This window comes from Sturnus vulgaris, chromosome 13 (genome assembly GCF_052056855.1).
Source record: "Sturnus vulgaris isolate bStuVul1 chromosome 13, bStuVul1.hap1, whole genome shotgun sequence".
In the NCBI taxonomy this organism is placed as follows: domain Eukaryota; kingdom Metazoa; phylum Chordata; class Aves; order Passeriformes; family Sturnidae; genus Sturnus; species Sturnus vulgaris.
In genome coordinates, this window is record NC_142255.1 from 1169062 (window position 1) to 1181938 (window position 12877).

The 12877-nt window shown below is 58.0% G+C and overlaps 1 protein-coding gene across 5 annotated transcripts; it reads right to left on the reverse strand.

The window, feature by feature from the left end:
* Positions 1-360: 360 nt before the first annotated feature.
* AP3B2 (adaptor related protein complex 3 subunit beta 2) lies at positions 361-12194 on the reverse strand. Of its 5 annotated transcripts, none has more exons than XR_015806622.1 (27): positions 12040-12182; positions 9023-9098; positions 8838-8912; positions 8631-8726; positions 8379-8539; positions 8194-8260; positions 7461-7643; positions 7169-7345; positions 6837-6934; positions 6508-6562; positions 6289-6360; positions 6079-6141; positions 5725-5857; positions 5533-5642; positions 5284-5460; positions 5013-5199; positions 4793-4911; positions 4463-4574; positions 3933-4134; positions 3694-3856; positions 3546-3600; positions 2948-3054; positions 2588-2819; positions 2408-2492; positions 1886-2089; positions 1076-1214; positions 361-844 (listed from the first exon to the last, which is right to left on the reverse strand). XR_015806622.1 is itself a non-coding variant. In XM_088172818.1 (27 exons), exons 1-27 carry the CDS (start codon positions 12150-12152, stop codon positions 694-696), a joined length of 3306 nt encoding a protein of 1101 aa, XP_088028944.1. In that variant the 5' UTR covers positions 12153-12194; the 3' UTR covers positions 361-693. The 5 variants fall into 5 exon arrangements, 4 of the variants coding, with proteins under 4 accessions (XP_088028944.1, XP_088028947.1, XP_088028945.1 ...); XM_088172818.1 differs by having other exon boundaries at positions 1886-1983; positions 12040-12194; XM_088172819.1 differs by lacking the exons at positions 361-844; positions 1076-1214 and having other exon boundaries at positions 1886-1983; positions 2408-2506.
* Positions 12195-12877: the final 683 nt, after the last annotated feature.

The window sequence follows — 12877 nt, forward strand, 5'->3', positions numbered from 1 at the left end:
GATGAAAACCCTTCCCAAGCTGGCCCCAGGAATCTTTCCAGTGACGCTGCAGAACAGACCCAGCACTGACATAGCAGATATTTCTGCGGTTGAAGCATGAGCAATTCAGCTGGAAACCTCCCAAGACTCCTCAGATGCCTGGTCCAACTGAGCACCTCCTGCTCCAGGGGGTTCACCCCGACGCCATGTGCCAGGTTTTCTCCAGGACTCAGCAGCCACCTACCCCTGGGAGACTCTGCATGTTTCCAGTCACCTAAGGGATGGCTGGTCCCCTGTGGGATGCCCTGGGGAGGCTGGCAGAGCCAGGCATGGGGGGAATCTGGGGTTGATGTGCCCACAGAGCAGAGGAGGGAAAAGGAGCAGGTTGGAGAAGAGCTTTATTGGGAGATCCTGGACATAATAAATAAGGGTTACATTGGGAGATGATGGTGAGGGACTGGGGGCACACTGTGCTCCATGGGGGCTGAAACTGCTTCTGCCCTTCCAAGTAGGACACCTCCCTGCATCCCATATGCCCCATCCTGCTCCTTCCACCCAGCAGCAAAGCCGGCCCGAGGGTTGCTGTCTGCTGCTCCTTTTGGGATTGGGGCAGGGAATAACCTGGCAGAAACGGGGGCAAGGGAGTGTTTTGAGGAGCAGCATGGGGCAGAAAGGGTGGGAGGGCAGGGCCATGAGTGCGGCAATGCCCGGCTGTCATTGTGCCAGGGCCTGGATGATGTCCTTCACCAGCATGGTGCCAATGACCATCTTCTCACTGTTGATGGTCAGCTGAGCCGTGGAGCCCTCCCGCCGCTCCAGGGTGATGAGCACCAGGCTCCCGCTTGTCACCGTCTTGGCCGCGAACCTGTTGGGTGGTGAACACATGGCTTCAAAGCAAGCTGTCCCTTGCCACCCTCTGGTCCCATGGGATGCTCCAGTGGGGACAGGCAGGCGCCGGCCACCCACGGCCACTGTCACATTTGGGTTCATGCAGGCTCCTTGTCCTAAAGGAAGCCCCGAGTGTCCCCGCTGTGATTCGGGTGGGAATGGAGAGTTGACAGCGCCTGTCTGATCCAGGTGGGGGGGGTCCGGCTACCTGTACTCATTGCTGGCACCGCAGGGCACGCGGCCCACGTTGGCAGCCGAGGTCAGTTGCTGGACGATGGTATGGTCACTTTGGCATTTCTCAGGCAGCGTCAACTTCTCTGTGATCTCACTCATGCCCATCAGCTTCCCTAGAGCAGGTAACAGAGGCACCTGCCTATCTCTGGCCACATACCCTGCTGGGCCCTGCTTTGACATGCCCAAAGCAAGCCCCTCCAGCTCCCTGCGTTCAGGTTCCCCATGACATCCTGAGCTGGCTGCTCTGCTCACTCTTGGCTCAGGATTCAGTGGTTTTGGGAAAATCCTTCATAGCCCTTCCTGGGCTCATCCCCATATCCCTGTCCAGTGGCAGCAGCCATATCCCTGGGGATTGGCTCCTTTGGACAGTGGCAGCAATGGGACCAGGTGCTGCAGGGCACCAAGCACCCCCACTCAACACAGACCCCCATCCATGGGGTCAGGGTGGGGATGTGCTGATCCAGAAGCACGAGAACACAGGGTGTCACTCACCAGACACAGTTCTGGGAGCGCCAGGGGTGGCATGAGCCCCTCACGCTTTGTGGGGATCCAACAAGGCCACCGTGGCACCAGGGTGGTCATCCCAGCCCACAGGCTGGGTGTGAAGGAGTGGGTGAGGGGAGCAGAGCTAGTCTAGGGGCCAGCCGAGCAGCCACTTACCCTCACCCAGCCGTGCCAGGTGCTCTAGGGCCACACCGAGGGCGGCAGAGGGGACAAAATTGGGGGTGACTGTCAGTGGTGGGTGCCTGTGCAGCACCCTTTATCCATCCCCGGCCCCACTCACCCTGCTCCTTCTTGAACTCATTCTCACTCATGAAGACAGGGGCCATGAGCTCCCCCACAGGTGGCTGGATGGAGACGTAGAACTGGCGTGTGTGGGTGCTGGGGAGACAGGCAGTGAGACGAGCATGTGCTCAGAGTTTGTCCCCTCTCCATGTCCTGGTTCTCATCCCTGCCCTGGGCAGGGGTGACTGGGGGAAACAAAGGGCTGAAGAACGGAGGGAATCTGTCAGGCTGGACCTGGAGCTGCTGCTAACTCCTTGTCCCCTGCAGGGAGGCCTGTGCATTTCCTGCTGTTCCCTGACCACCCCATGCCCATCAGAGTGTCTCCTCTTCCCTGGAAGGACTCTGGTGCCTGTCCTGCTGTCCTCCATCCCCTGGATACCCCATGCCCTGTTTCTGCTGTCCCCTGCCCCTGCCACATGGAAGGATGTTGATACCTATCCCACTTTCCCCATCTCTGGAGCACTTGATGCCCTGATCCCTGGGGACACCCATCCCGCCCTGCCCGGTGCCAGATGCTCACCACAGCTGGAAGTTTGCTGCCTGCGTAGAGTCACAGAAGTCGATGCCCATCACCACACTGGCTGTGTCCCCTGGCGCCAGGTGCTCTGGAACGACAGGGCTGCCACTACATCCCACATTCTGACCCAACCCCTGTCCCCATTCTCCCACAGCACCATGGCCATGCCGTGCCATGCCATACCAATCTCAGGGAACTCCTGTATCCGCATGCCAGACAGTGGCTTGGGTTCATTGACTCGCAGGTTCTTCACCTCGGTGTCGGTATTGTTGGAGATCTGGATCTGCACGGCCACCATGTGGGGGTCGCCCGGGAAGGGCCGGCGGCTGAAGCAGTACTCAACCGCAAGCCCCTCGCCTGCCATGCGGTGCAGCAGCTCATAGGTCTTCACTGCACTGAACGCCGGGCTCAGCAGCTGCACCAGGGGACAGCAGGGGCTGCTGAGGGCTCCCTGCAACCCCTGTGGGTGGCACAGGGCTCAGGAGCCCCCATAGGTGACAGGGGGCCTGGGATCTCCCCAGGGAGGGCATGGGGGACACTTACAGTGGGTGTCAGGGAGGTGTCAGTGAGAGTGAGGCCCTCCAGGTCGGTCACCAGGCTGGTGGAGATGATGCTGCTGGAGGGAATGGGCTGGAGAGGAGGGGGAGTAACTGCAGGGTGGGGAGAGGAAAGAGTTAACAGAGCTCATAGCCTCATGGCTGTGAGCACAGCCCCATGGGGACACCCACACAAGGACAGTTCTAGTGGCTCAGCTCCATGGGGACAATAGCATGGGGAGAGCTGTGGTGGAACAGTGACACGGGAACAACCACATGGGGACAGCCATATGGGGCAGACATGGTGGCACGGCCTCATGGGGAGAGCCACACAAGGACAGCCCAGTGGCATAGCTCCATTGGCGTAGACATAACTCTGAAGGCTGTCCCTGTGCATGGCCACATGGGGACAATCCAATAGGCACAGGTACCTGTCCCACAGCCATCCTCTGGGGAAAAGGACCCCTGACCACACCTGTCCTTGTCCCTACTCTGCAGCTCCCAAAGGAGCTGTGGAGTCCTGATAGCACTGGGGTGAGTGCTCATGCCTCAGTTTCCCCAGCACCACCAGCACAGTAATTTGCATATTCCAAGCAGCCACTCACAATCATCCAGGTCAAGCAGGGAGATCTCCTTAGGGCTGGCCTTGCTGCTGAGGGGCTGCAGGGGGGCAGAGATGGGGAGTTCAGTAGAGGGTACAGGTATCCCTGTGCAGCCTCCCATTCCAGCCCATCCCATCCCAGCCCTCATCACCTTCCTCTGTTTGGCCTCTGCCTCTGAGCCCGAGTCGGAGCCAGAGGAGCTGCTCTCAGAGGTGCTGGCCTCCTCTGATGAGGTTTCGGCACGGCCCTTCCTCCCCTGAGGAGCCTTCTTCTTGGCCTTCTTTGCCCCTCCTTCCTCCTCTTCCTCGCTGGGGCTGCAGGGAGAGCCCAGCTCAGGGGGCTAGGGCGGAGGTTTTGCTGGGAGCACCCCCCTGCCTTCCCAGGGTGTACCTGCCGGTGGTCCTCAAGACTGCCTTATGGGAGCCTTCCTTGTCCTTCCTCTTTGGCCTCTTCTCCACCTCCTCCTCCTCCTCCTTGTCCTCTGACTGCTCCCCGCTGTCTTCCTCCTCCTCTTCCTCCTCCTCCTCGGTGCCAGAGCTGGAGCTGCCAGAGCTGCTGCTGCTGCCATTCTCTTCACTGCCAGACTCAGGCTCTGTGGGGGCACAGTTCAGCCCTGCTGCTGTGTCCCCCCACATTCTCCCATCTTCCACTTCATCCCACTACATCTTCCATCGTCCCACTGCATCCCACACCTGCTGCTGCCTCTCTACTGCATCTTCCCACTTCAGCCTTGCATAGTCTCACGGCATTCCACTGTGTCCTCACTGCCCACCACTGCATCCCTCCACATCTCCTACCATGTCCCTCCCATGATGGGGTGTCCCCACTGTCATGTCCCCTGTCCAATGCCCCACCATTGTGGCACCTGCCTGATGGTCACAGTGACCACTGCCCAATGTCTCATGCCATCAGGTCCTCACCACTGTCTGCCGACTCAGTAGGCCCCGATTCGCCCTCTGAGTCAGAGTAGAAAGGCTTCTCCACCTTCTCCTTCCTCTTCTCCCGGCTGGTGCACTTGGTCCACTCAGGAACCTGCTGGCACAGGGTTGATGGAGCAGGGCCATCACCCATGACTGGGGGATCCAAACAGCCACCCTTGTCCCCCCATCCCCAAGCAGATGTATGAGCTTAGAGAGGGAACTTGGACAGGTGAGCAGTACTTGGGTACCTTCTGGGGCTCTTCCAAGACTTTGAGTCAGTGTCCCCACTATGGCCCCTCCTTCCCCATGCACCCAGGGTGCTCCACACACCTCCACATTCCTCACGGAGGGGTCAGGGGCCTCGTCCGGCCAGTCAGGCAGCTCCTGGTAGCCCACAGCCTTAGCGTTGAGCAGATGGGACAGGGAGCCCAGCTGGAAATGGTCCCGATCTACAATGAGGTGAGAGGAGGCAGCAACTCAGGGACAGCCATGCAGCATTGTGATGACAGCTCACCCCATGTCCCAATGCCCTGTGACCAAGGTTGGGTACCTTTGAAGGAAGACTCCAAGATCGGAGCCGGTTTTTGGGCCAGGAAGAGCTTCTTGGCATACTTATTGAGGGCCCCACTCTTCTCAGTGGGCACGATGAGCTGGCGGATGAAGCGAGCCCGGTCGCGGATGTCGTAATTCTGGTCATACTTGGCCAAGTTGAGGACGTACTGGGTCAGCAGCTTGCTCTGTGTCAGATAACATGCTCAGGGCTGGCCTCTCCCTCCCTGACAGGGAAACTGAGGCACACCCTAGGATCACATCCCCGGTACCTGCTTGGAGTTGGTCAGGTAGAGCTTAGCTGCCAGATTGATGACCTGCAGCTTGACGATGTCCTCCTCGTTGGTGAAGGACTTGGCCATCTTGCGCAGCACATCAGGCGCGATCTTGGGCACGTGCTCGCAGTATTCGCCGATGAGCCACAAGATGCTGGCCCGTGCCATTGGCACCTGTAAAATGGCCTCGGACATGTGGCACTGCTGCCATCCCCTCTCCTGTGGGTCAGCAACACCCCAACCAACCTGGATGTTGTCAGTGAGCTTGGCCATGTGTTTGATGATCTCGCTGTGCTGGGCTGGCTGCATCTGCAGCAGCTTTTTGATGACCACCACAGATTCGGCCACCACCAGCTCTGTGGACAGAGAATCAGCCTCAGTTGCATCCTGCCTTGATAGCGATGACGCTCCCATTTCACCCCTGCCGTGTGTACTCACCATCCCTGTTGGAGAGGAGCTGGACCAGGCCATTGAGACAGGTGTCCCGCACCTTCCCGATGTTGGTGGCACAGCGCCCGATGGCTTGGATGGTGGCTGCCACAAAGTCCTTATCCATGCTGCGGATGTAGGTCTGCACAGGTATGGAGGGCAAACATGACATGTCACCCATGTGCCAGTGCTGGACATCCCCCCTGGCAGTGGTCACACACTGGGGCCCTTTGGAATCACTGATGGGACTGGTATGGCCTCAGCCCACTCCTTCTGGAGGGGCTCTTCTCTGCCGCCTCCATAGCGGTAGTTTGGCACCAAGAGCCATGCCAGGGTGGCAGCCTCAGTATGGCCATGACATACCTGGAACTCTCGCAGGATGGTGGAGATGTTGGTCTCGTTGGCCAGGTTGGTGAGGACCTCCAGCTGCGGGAAAGAGGAAGAGATGGGCAGCATAGGGGCATAGTGACAGGGCACGGGGCCTTGATGTCCTCCTGTCCCCAGGGCATTAGGACAGCTGAACCAAGGCAAGGGCTTCATGAAGCCCGAAACCCACCCCTGTTTCCAGCTCACCTTGAGGATCTTGATCTGTGTGGGGTCCGTGGAGCGGATGTAGAAACTTTTCAGATAGGGCTCAAACATCCCCTGCATGCACAGCTAGACATTAGTATCATCTCTGTCTCCCCCACCTTGCCAAGGTCATCTCCAGGCTCTGGTGACCTTGCTGGCTAATCCTCATCTCCCTCCAGAGTCAACAGGGCCAACTCCTCCCACACCAAGTCTGAGACTCACCCGCCGCTTGATGGACATGGTGGCCACATTCTGCAGCACAACATACTGCACCTCACTGTGGGGACAAAGAGGGGACCATGATCAGTGGGGCAGGGCCAGACACCCTCAGCAAGTCGTTGTGAATGCAGCCCAGGACCCACCACCAGGCTGGTATCACCCAGAAGCTGTCACCCCACGTCTGGACTGGGCCAGCCCAAAAAAGCCTCCAACCTGATGTCTTTTCAGGGATGGGCTTTTTGGGGGTCTCTCATGAGGTTTTGGAGCTCCCCATGGGAACCAACAACTGGGGTAGAGCGGTAGGACACCACCACAACCCAGGTGCCACACACCTGTGACTCCGCAGAAGCCGTACCAGTGCCTTCGCAATGACTCCAACCTCTGCCTTGGGTGCCAGGTGGAAGTAGAGCTGTGCCACGGCCATCACCACCTATGGACACACACCTGAGTGTCACCTGGTGGGAAGGGGGGACACCCTGAGGAATGGTCGTGTCCCTCAGTCCCATTCTCAGCACTTGGAGGTAGCATGACCCTGAGGACACCCATCCCTGGGTGTCCCTCAAGTGTCCCAGTGAGTCCTTGACCGTAGGGATATCATAAGCCCAGGCTGATGGATACCACCAGTAGCCCTGGAAGATGAACAGGGTGGGAGTGAGGGTCTCACTGCGGCATTGCGGCTCTGCAGCAGGGGCTTGGTGTTGCGCAGGAGCAGGCGGTGGTCGGGGTCCATGACGTAGGGCTTGCACCTGGCCAACAAGGCTGCCTCTGCCTTGGCATCCTTGGTGTCCTCCTCCTCAGAGCCATAGAAAGCCTTCTCAGTGTTCTCCTCCAGCAAGGACTCCTGCTGGCAGGTGGGACCCTTTGTATCCCCAAGAACACTCCCCCTTCACCCTACCTCCCTAGGGGCTCCCAGGACACCCCAAGGCTCCCAGGGCATCCTGTGCTCCTGAACTCACATTTTGGTTGGGGCTGAGGAACTGGGTGCGGGCGTAGCGGGTCAGCATGTTGATGATGACCACCTGCCCCCACTCCTCCACATCGATGAGCAGGTTGCAGAGCTTGCGGTAGTTCTTGTGGATGAGATCTATGCGCTCTGGGCATACTTCCTCAAATGCCATCACCACGCTGCCAGCCACCAGCTGCAGGGGGAAAGCCCGGGATGACTTACTGGAGTGCTGGCATAATCTACAAGATGCTAGTTTGGTGGGGATGGTGGCATCTCCATGAGGATGCTGGTTTGGTGGGCAGCCTTTCCTTGTAGGGATGCCACCTCAGTGGAGTTGGTGAATTTCCCATGAGGATATTGGCCCAGTAGGGACAGCAGTACTCCCACAAGGATGCCAGCTCTCCAGGGATGGTTTCATCCCCACAAGGGCACCAATTTGGTGTGAACATCTGCATTCCTGTGAGGATGCTGAATCAGTGGAGACAGTGGCATCCTCATAAAGATTCTATCTTGCTAGGGACAGTGACATCCCCACAAAGATGTTGGTTTGGGAGATGGCTGCATCTCTTCGTGGATGCTGAATCAGTGAGGACAATGGCATCCCATGAGGATGCCAGCCCTATGGGGATGGCTGCATCCCCAAGATGACACCAATTTGGTGGGAACATCTCCATCCCCATGAGGGCACCAGGCCAGTGATGTTTCCAGATTTAGAGGTGGGGGAGACACGACACCCTGCTCACCGTGGTCTTGTCAGCCAGCAGCTTCTCGATCACTTCGATGAGCTGGTCCTTCTGGTCTGAGTCGAGGCTGTGAGGGAGGAGCAGAGCAGATGATGCTGGACCAAACCCCTCCCCATCCATGCCTGTACCAAGCAGCCAGGACCCTTATTGATACCCTAAATTTAGCACCTGACTCCCCCCGTTACCTGTACAGCTTGGGGATGGCGTGGGCGGCTGTCTTGCGCACGTATGGGGACATGTCTGAGGCGGCCTCCTTGATGGCCAACATCATGATGGGCACGATTATGGGCACGCGGATGCTGGACAGGACCCGCAGGGCACTGGCACGGATCAGCTGGTTGGGGTCCTGTGGGGACATGTGAGGGGCTGCAGTGCAGCTGTGACAGGTTCAGTGCTCCTCCAGACTACCCCCCCCCCGGGTCCTCAAATCAGCGCACCTTGAGTCCTCGCTGGAAGGTGGAGATGGAGAGCAGGGCCAGATCCTGCTGTTCCTCTGCATAGCGCACCAGGTACACATACACCAGCTTCTTCACCTGCAGGGTGAAGGTGCCACCTCAGAGCCCTCTAAACTCCAGCCAATTCCCAAAAACTGGGAAAGTGCCAGACCCTGCAATGCTGCCAGGGCCACCCAAGATCTTCCTCACCTCAATGTTCTTGCAGGCAACGTTTTTCACCACAGCTGGGAAGAGATCGGAGGCGTTTTTACCACGGGCAATCATCTAGGGGGAAAAGAAGTAGTGTGACACTGGGCAGCTGGCACAACAGGGGCCGGTACAACATGACACAGCTCGGACCAGCAGTGGTCCCCACCAGCGACAACACCACCCACCGCCACAATCCTCTTCATGGCTTCCAGCTTGAGTGAATCCTTGTTGCTGTCGAGCATCTCCTTGAGGTCATCATGCCTGAACCACACCGGGGGAAAAAAATTCCCATTTTCACATTTTTACCTGTCTTTTTTTTTCTGCTCCCAGCCTGCCATCAGGCTGACAATCCAACTCTTCATTGTGAAATATTTATGGGGACAGGAGTTAGGTTACAGCCAGGTGAAAGAAGAACCAGAGGGACTGGCATGGTGCTAGCACCCAGTGCCATCCTCATCCCAGGCACTGAGACAAAAACCTGTCCCATCCTGGCTGTGGTTGTCACCCTACATTGTCCCTAAACCACAGGTGCCCATAACCAGCTCCATCCTGGCTCGATTGGATGTCCTTTGTCCCCTCATGGACATAGTGGCATGGATTTGCCAGCACACCCCGATGCAAAGCCCTTCCCTGGTCCCCTCCCTGGACTGGGAAAATGCCACCAGCCTTTTGTAAAGTTGTCACCACTGTCCTCTTTTCTAAGGGACACTGGTCCCCCCCTAAACTGGGGACACCTGCAAGGCTGCATCTACTTGCAGCAACTGAAGGTGATGCCCATGGGATGATGCTCTTCCAGAGCCACCATCACCAGAGGGTCCTGGGGGCACTCCCTGGGGGAGTCTTACCACGGTGGTGGCCCGGTGCCAGTGTCCACTGCGGGCTTGGTGCCAGCGAGGGGCCGCAGCTCATCAGCTCGCAGGGCGCTGTAGCAGGTGGGTTGTCCAGCCTCGGTGGCCAGCACCGGGCTTGTCACCTCCTCGGCCGTATCACCACCCTCTGGTGTTTTCGGCCAGCCAGTCGGCCCCACTGGTAGCTGCCGCAGCAGCTTCTGCACTGGCGGCAAGGACATCATAGCTTTGACTGGCAGTAGTGGCCCTGGGGATGGTGACAGGGCTGTGGCCCTGCTCCTCTGCCCAGCACAGTGGGCTGAAACCTGATGCTGTGGCTGGGGTTGGGTTGCAGCCTAGATCAGGATGCTGTTCCCAGTAGACGAGGCCAACTTGCGATATCACGTCCAATGTGACATCTGACCTGCTGGTGGGACTTGGGGACACTGCAGGGAGCTCCTTCCCCAGTGCTGAGTGGCTCAGTCCTGGGCAGGGAACGTACATCAAGGTGGGACACTACCTGGGTGGTAGGGTGGCATGATGGGGCACCTCTGGGTGTCCGACATGGGAGGTGGGGTCACACTTGGTGCATTTGTCTTGCCCCATGTGCTGTAGATGCCATGGATGGCTCACAGGGGTGGTGACAGACCTGGTGTGGCTCTGGCAAAGGGCAGTATGCAGATTATAGTGACACTATAGGTGTGGGGGACACTGTGGGTGTGACGGACACTGCCAGGAGGTCAGGGGTAAGGTAAACACTGCCGTGAGGGCAGTGACACTGCCAGAATGGGAGGTACTGGTGGCAGATCACTGAGATAACCTGGACAGACCGGGGGTCAGGTCAGGATGTAAGGGCTGGGGGAAGGTGCCAGAGTGGGGGACACTGCCAGTGGGGGTCAGGAGACACTGTCAGATATGGGAGCAGGGGAGCACTTCCAGCCCAGGAGACATTGCCAAGGAGGGATCAGAGAGGGGGAGACTTGGAAAAACTGGGAGACACTGCCAGGGGTTCATGGGAGGGACACACACTCTGAGATGGGGACACTGCCAGTGGGTCATGGATAGAGGGCACTGCCAGACTGGAGGACACTGCCAGTGGATCAGGGTTGAGGGAAATTGTCATACTGGGAGACACAGACAGGGGTACAGAGTGGCAGAGTGTTACACTGCCAGACAGTGGCAAGGGACACTACCAAGGTAGTGAGAGAGGGACAAGGTAGGAGAAGGGGGGACACTATGAGATGGGGACACTGCTAGCAGGTCATGGATGGAGGGCACATCCAGAGTGGGGGACAGTGCCACGGCCTCAGGACTGGGTAGACACTGTCATAGTGGGGGACATTACCAGGGTATCAGAGAGAAGGTGACACTCCCAGGGGTTCAGGGGAGAGGGGACCCAGTGAGATGGGGACACTGCCATCACGTCACAGATCAGGGACACATCTAGAATGGGTGACACTCTGCAGCATTAGGGAGGAGTACAGGGAGAGGACTCCCAAACTCCCAAAACTGGGGAGTACTCCCAAACTGGGGACACGGCCAAGAGGTCAGGATGGGGTACACATTCAAAGTGGGGGACACTGCCAGGGAATCAGGACTCGAGGGACCCTGTCATATGGGGGGATACTACCATAGGGGCAGAGATGGGGGGACATGATGGACTGGGGGACACAGCCAGGGGTAGAGAGAGTGATGCTGTCAGACACTGATTCAGCGATTTCCTGCTGGGGCAGCAGAAGGCGGGGACACTGCCAGAGTGGGGGACACTGACATTGGTAGGGAGGGCCAAGAGACATTCCTGCAGCTTCAGGAGCACACCCCCCACATTCCTCTTCACTCGTGCCCACCCCTCCACCCCCGCAGGAGCCTGTCCCACGCAGGGGTGACATTCCTCAGCAGCCAGCCTCCCCAGCCGCAAGCTCCGCGCCGGGAACCTCGATGCGGCGGGGGGAGGGGGCTGCTAGTGAGGAGAGCCACGGGAGCAAGCCGAGCCCACGGTGGGAACACCGCGCCCGGGATGCCCCAGCCCGAGGGTGGGAGGTTCAAGGGGGATCCCCGCACATCTCCCCCAGCCGCACCATCTCCAAAATACTGCGGTGTTCCCACAAACCCCTCTCCGGCCTTTGCAACGTGCAATGACGGTGACGAGGACAGTGACCGCATTTCCTTCCCCATCCCTGTCCCCATCCTCATCCTTGCCCCTATCCACATCCCCATCCTCATCCACATCCCCGTCCCTATCCCCCTCCCCACGTCGGGGGCCGCTCCAGCCCCGGCTCGGGCACCACTCCCCCGCCGAGGACGGCGGCGAAGGCCTGCAGCGGCGGCCACACGGGCAGGCTCGTCCTTGTCCCCTGCGCCCGCATTGTCCCCACCTCTTGTAGTCGGAGGAGAAGATGCCGCCGCTGGCGGGGTCGTGGCCGTACTCGGGCTCGCCCAGGCTGGAGGAGCCGCCCTTCTCCTCGCCGTAGGCCGGGCTGGCGGCCATGGCGGCGGGAGGGATGCGGGATGCGGGTGCGGGGGGGACGCGGGAACTGATGTCAGCGCGGGCGGGGACGGGCCCGGCTCCGGCCCCCGCCCGGGGGCAGCGCCCGCCCGGACCGACCCCCGCCACAGAGAACGGGAGATCTGCAGGATCTGCAGCCTCCGGGTCCCTGCGCAGCCCCCACCTGCGCCGGGAGCCGGACACGGGGCGTTCGAGGAGGAGCAATGCTGTGGACATAGCTGTCATATAGTGACTGTCACTGAGCCGCACACGTACCAGTCCAGAGCCATGAAAAGCTATAATTATAGTAATAGACATCATTGTGTAGGATAATAATTAGACATATTTAAAATAGATTACATTATAGTAAATAATATGTTCGGATGTTATAACATGTATTATTTTATCCTACCATATTACATTTTAATTATTATTTTATACACTATTATTTTATCTATAATACTGTATGCAGTATACAGAATATACGCTTACTTATATATTACATATCATTTATATATTTTATTACATGCTGCATACTGTACACCATATATTGCATGTTATTTATTACATTACATTATCATCTATTACAGATTTCACTATTTATGCAATACTATATATTTTCCCTATTCAATCATACTATATTATAGATAATTCATAAACCATTCTACATTCTACCGTTTATATATAATATATGCAATATGTTCTGTATGCTATAGGTCATACTATGT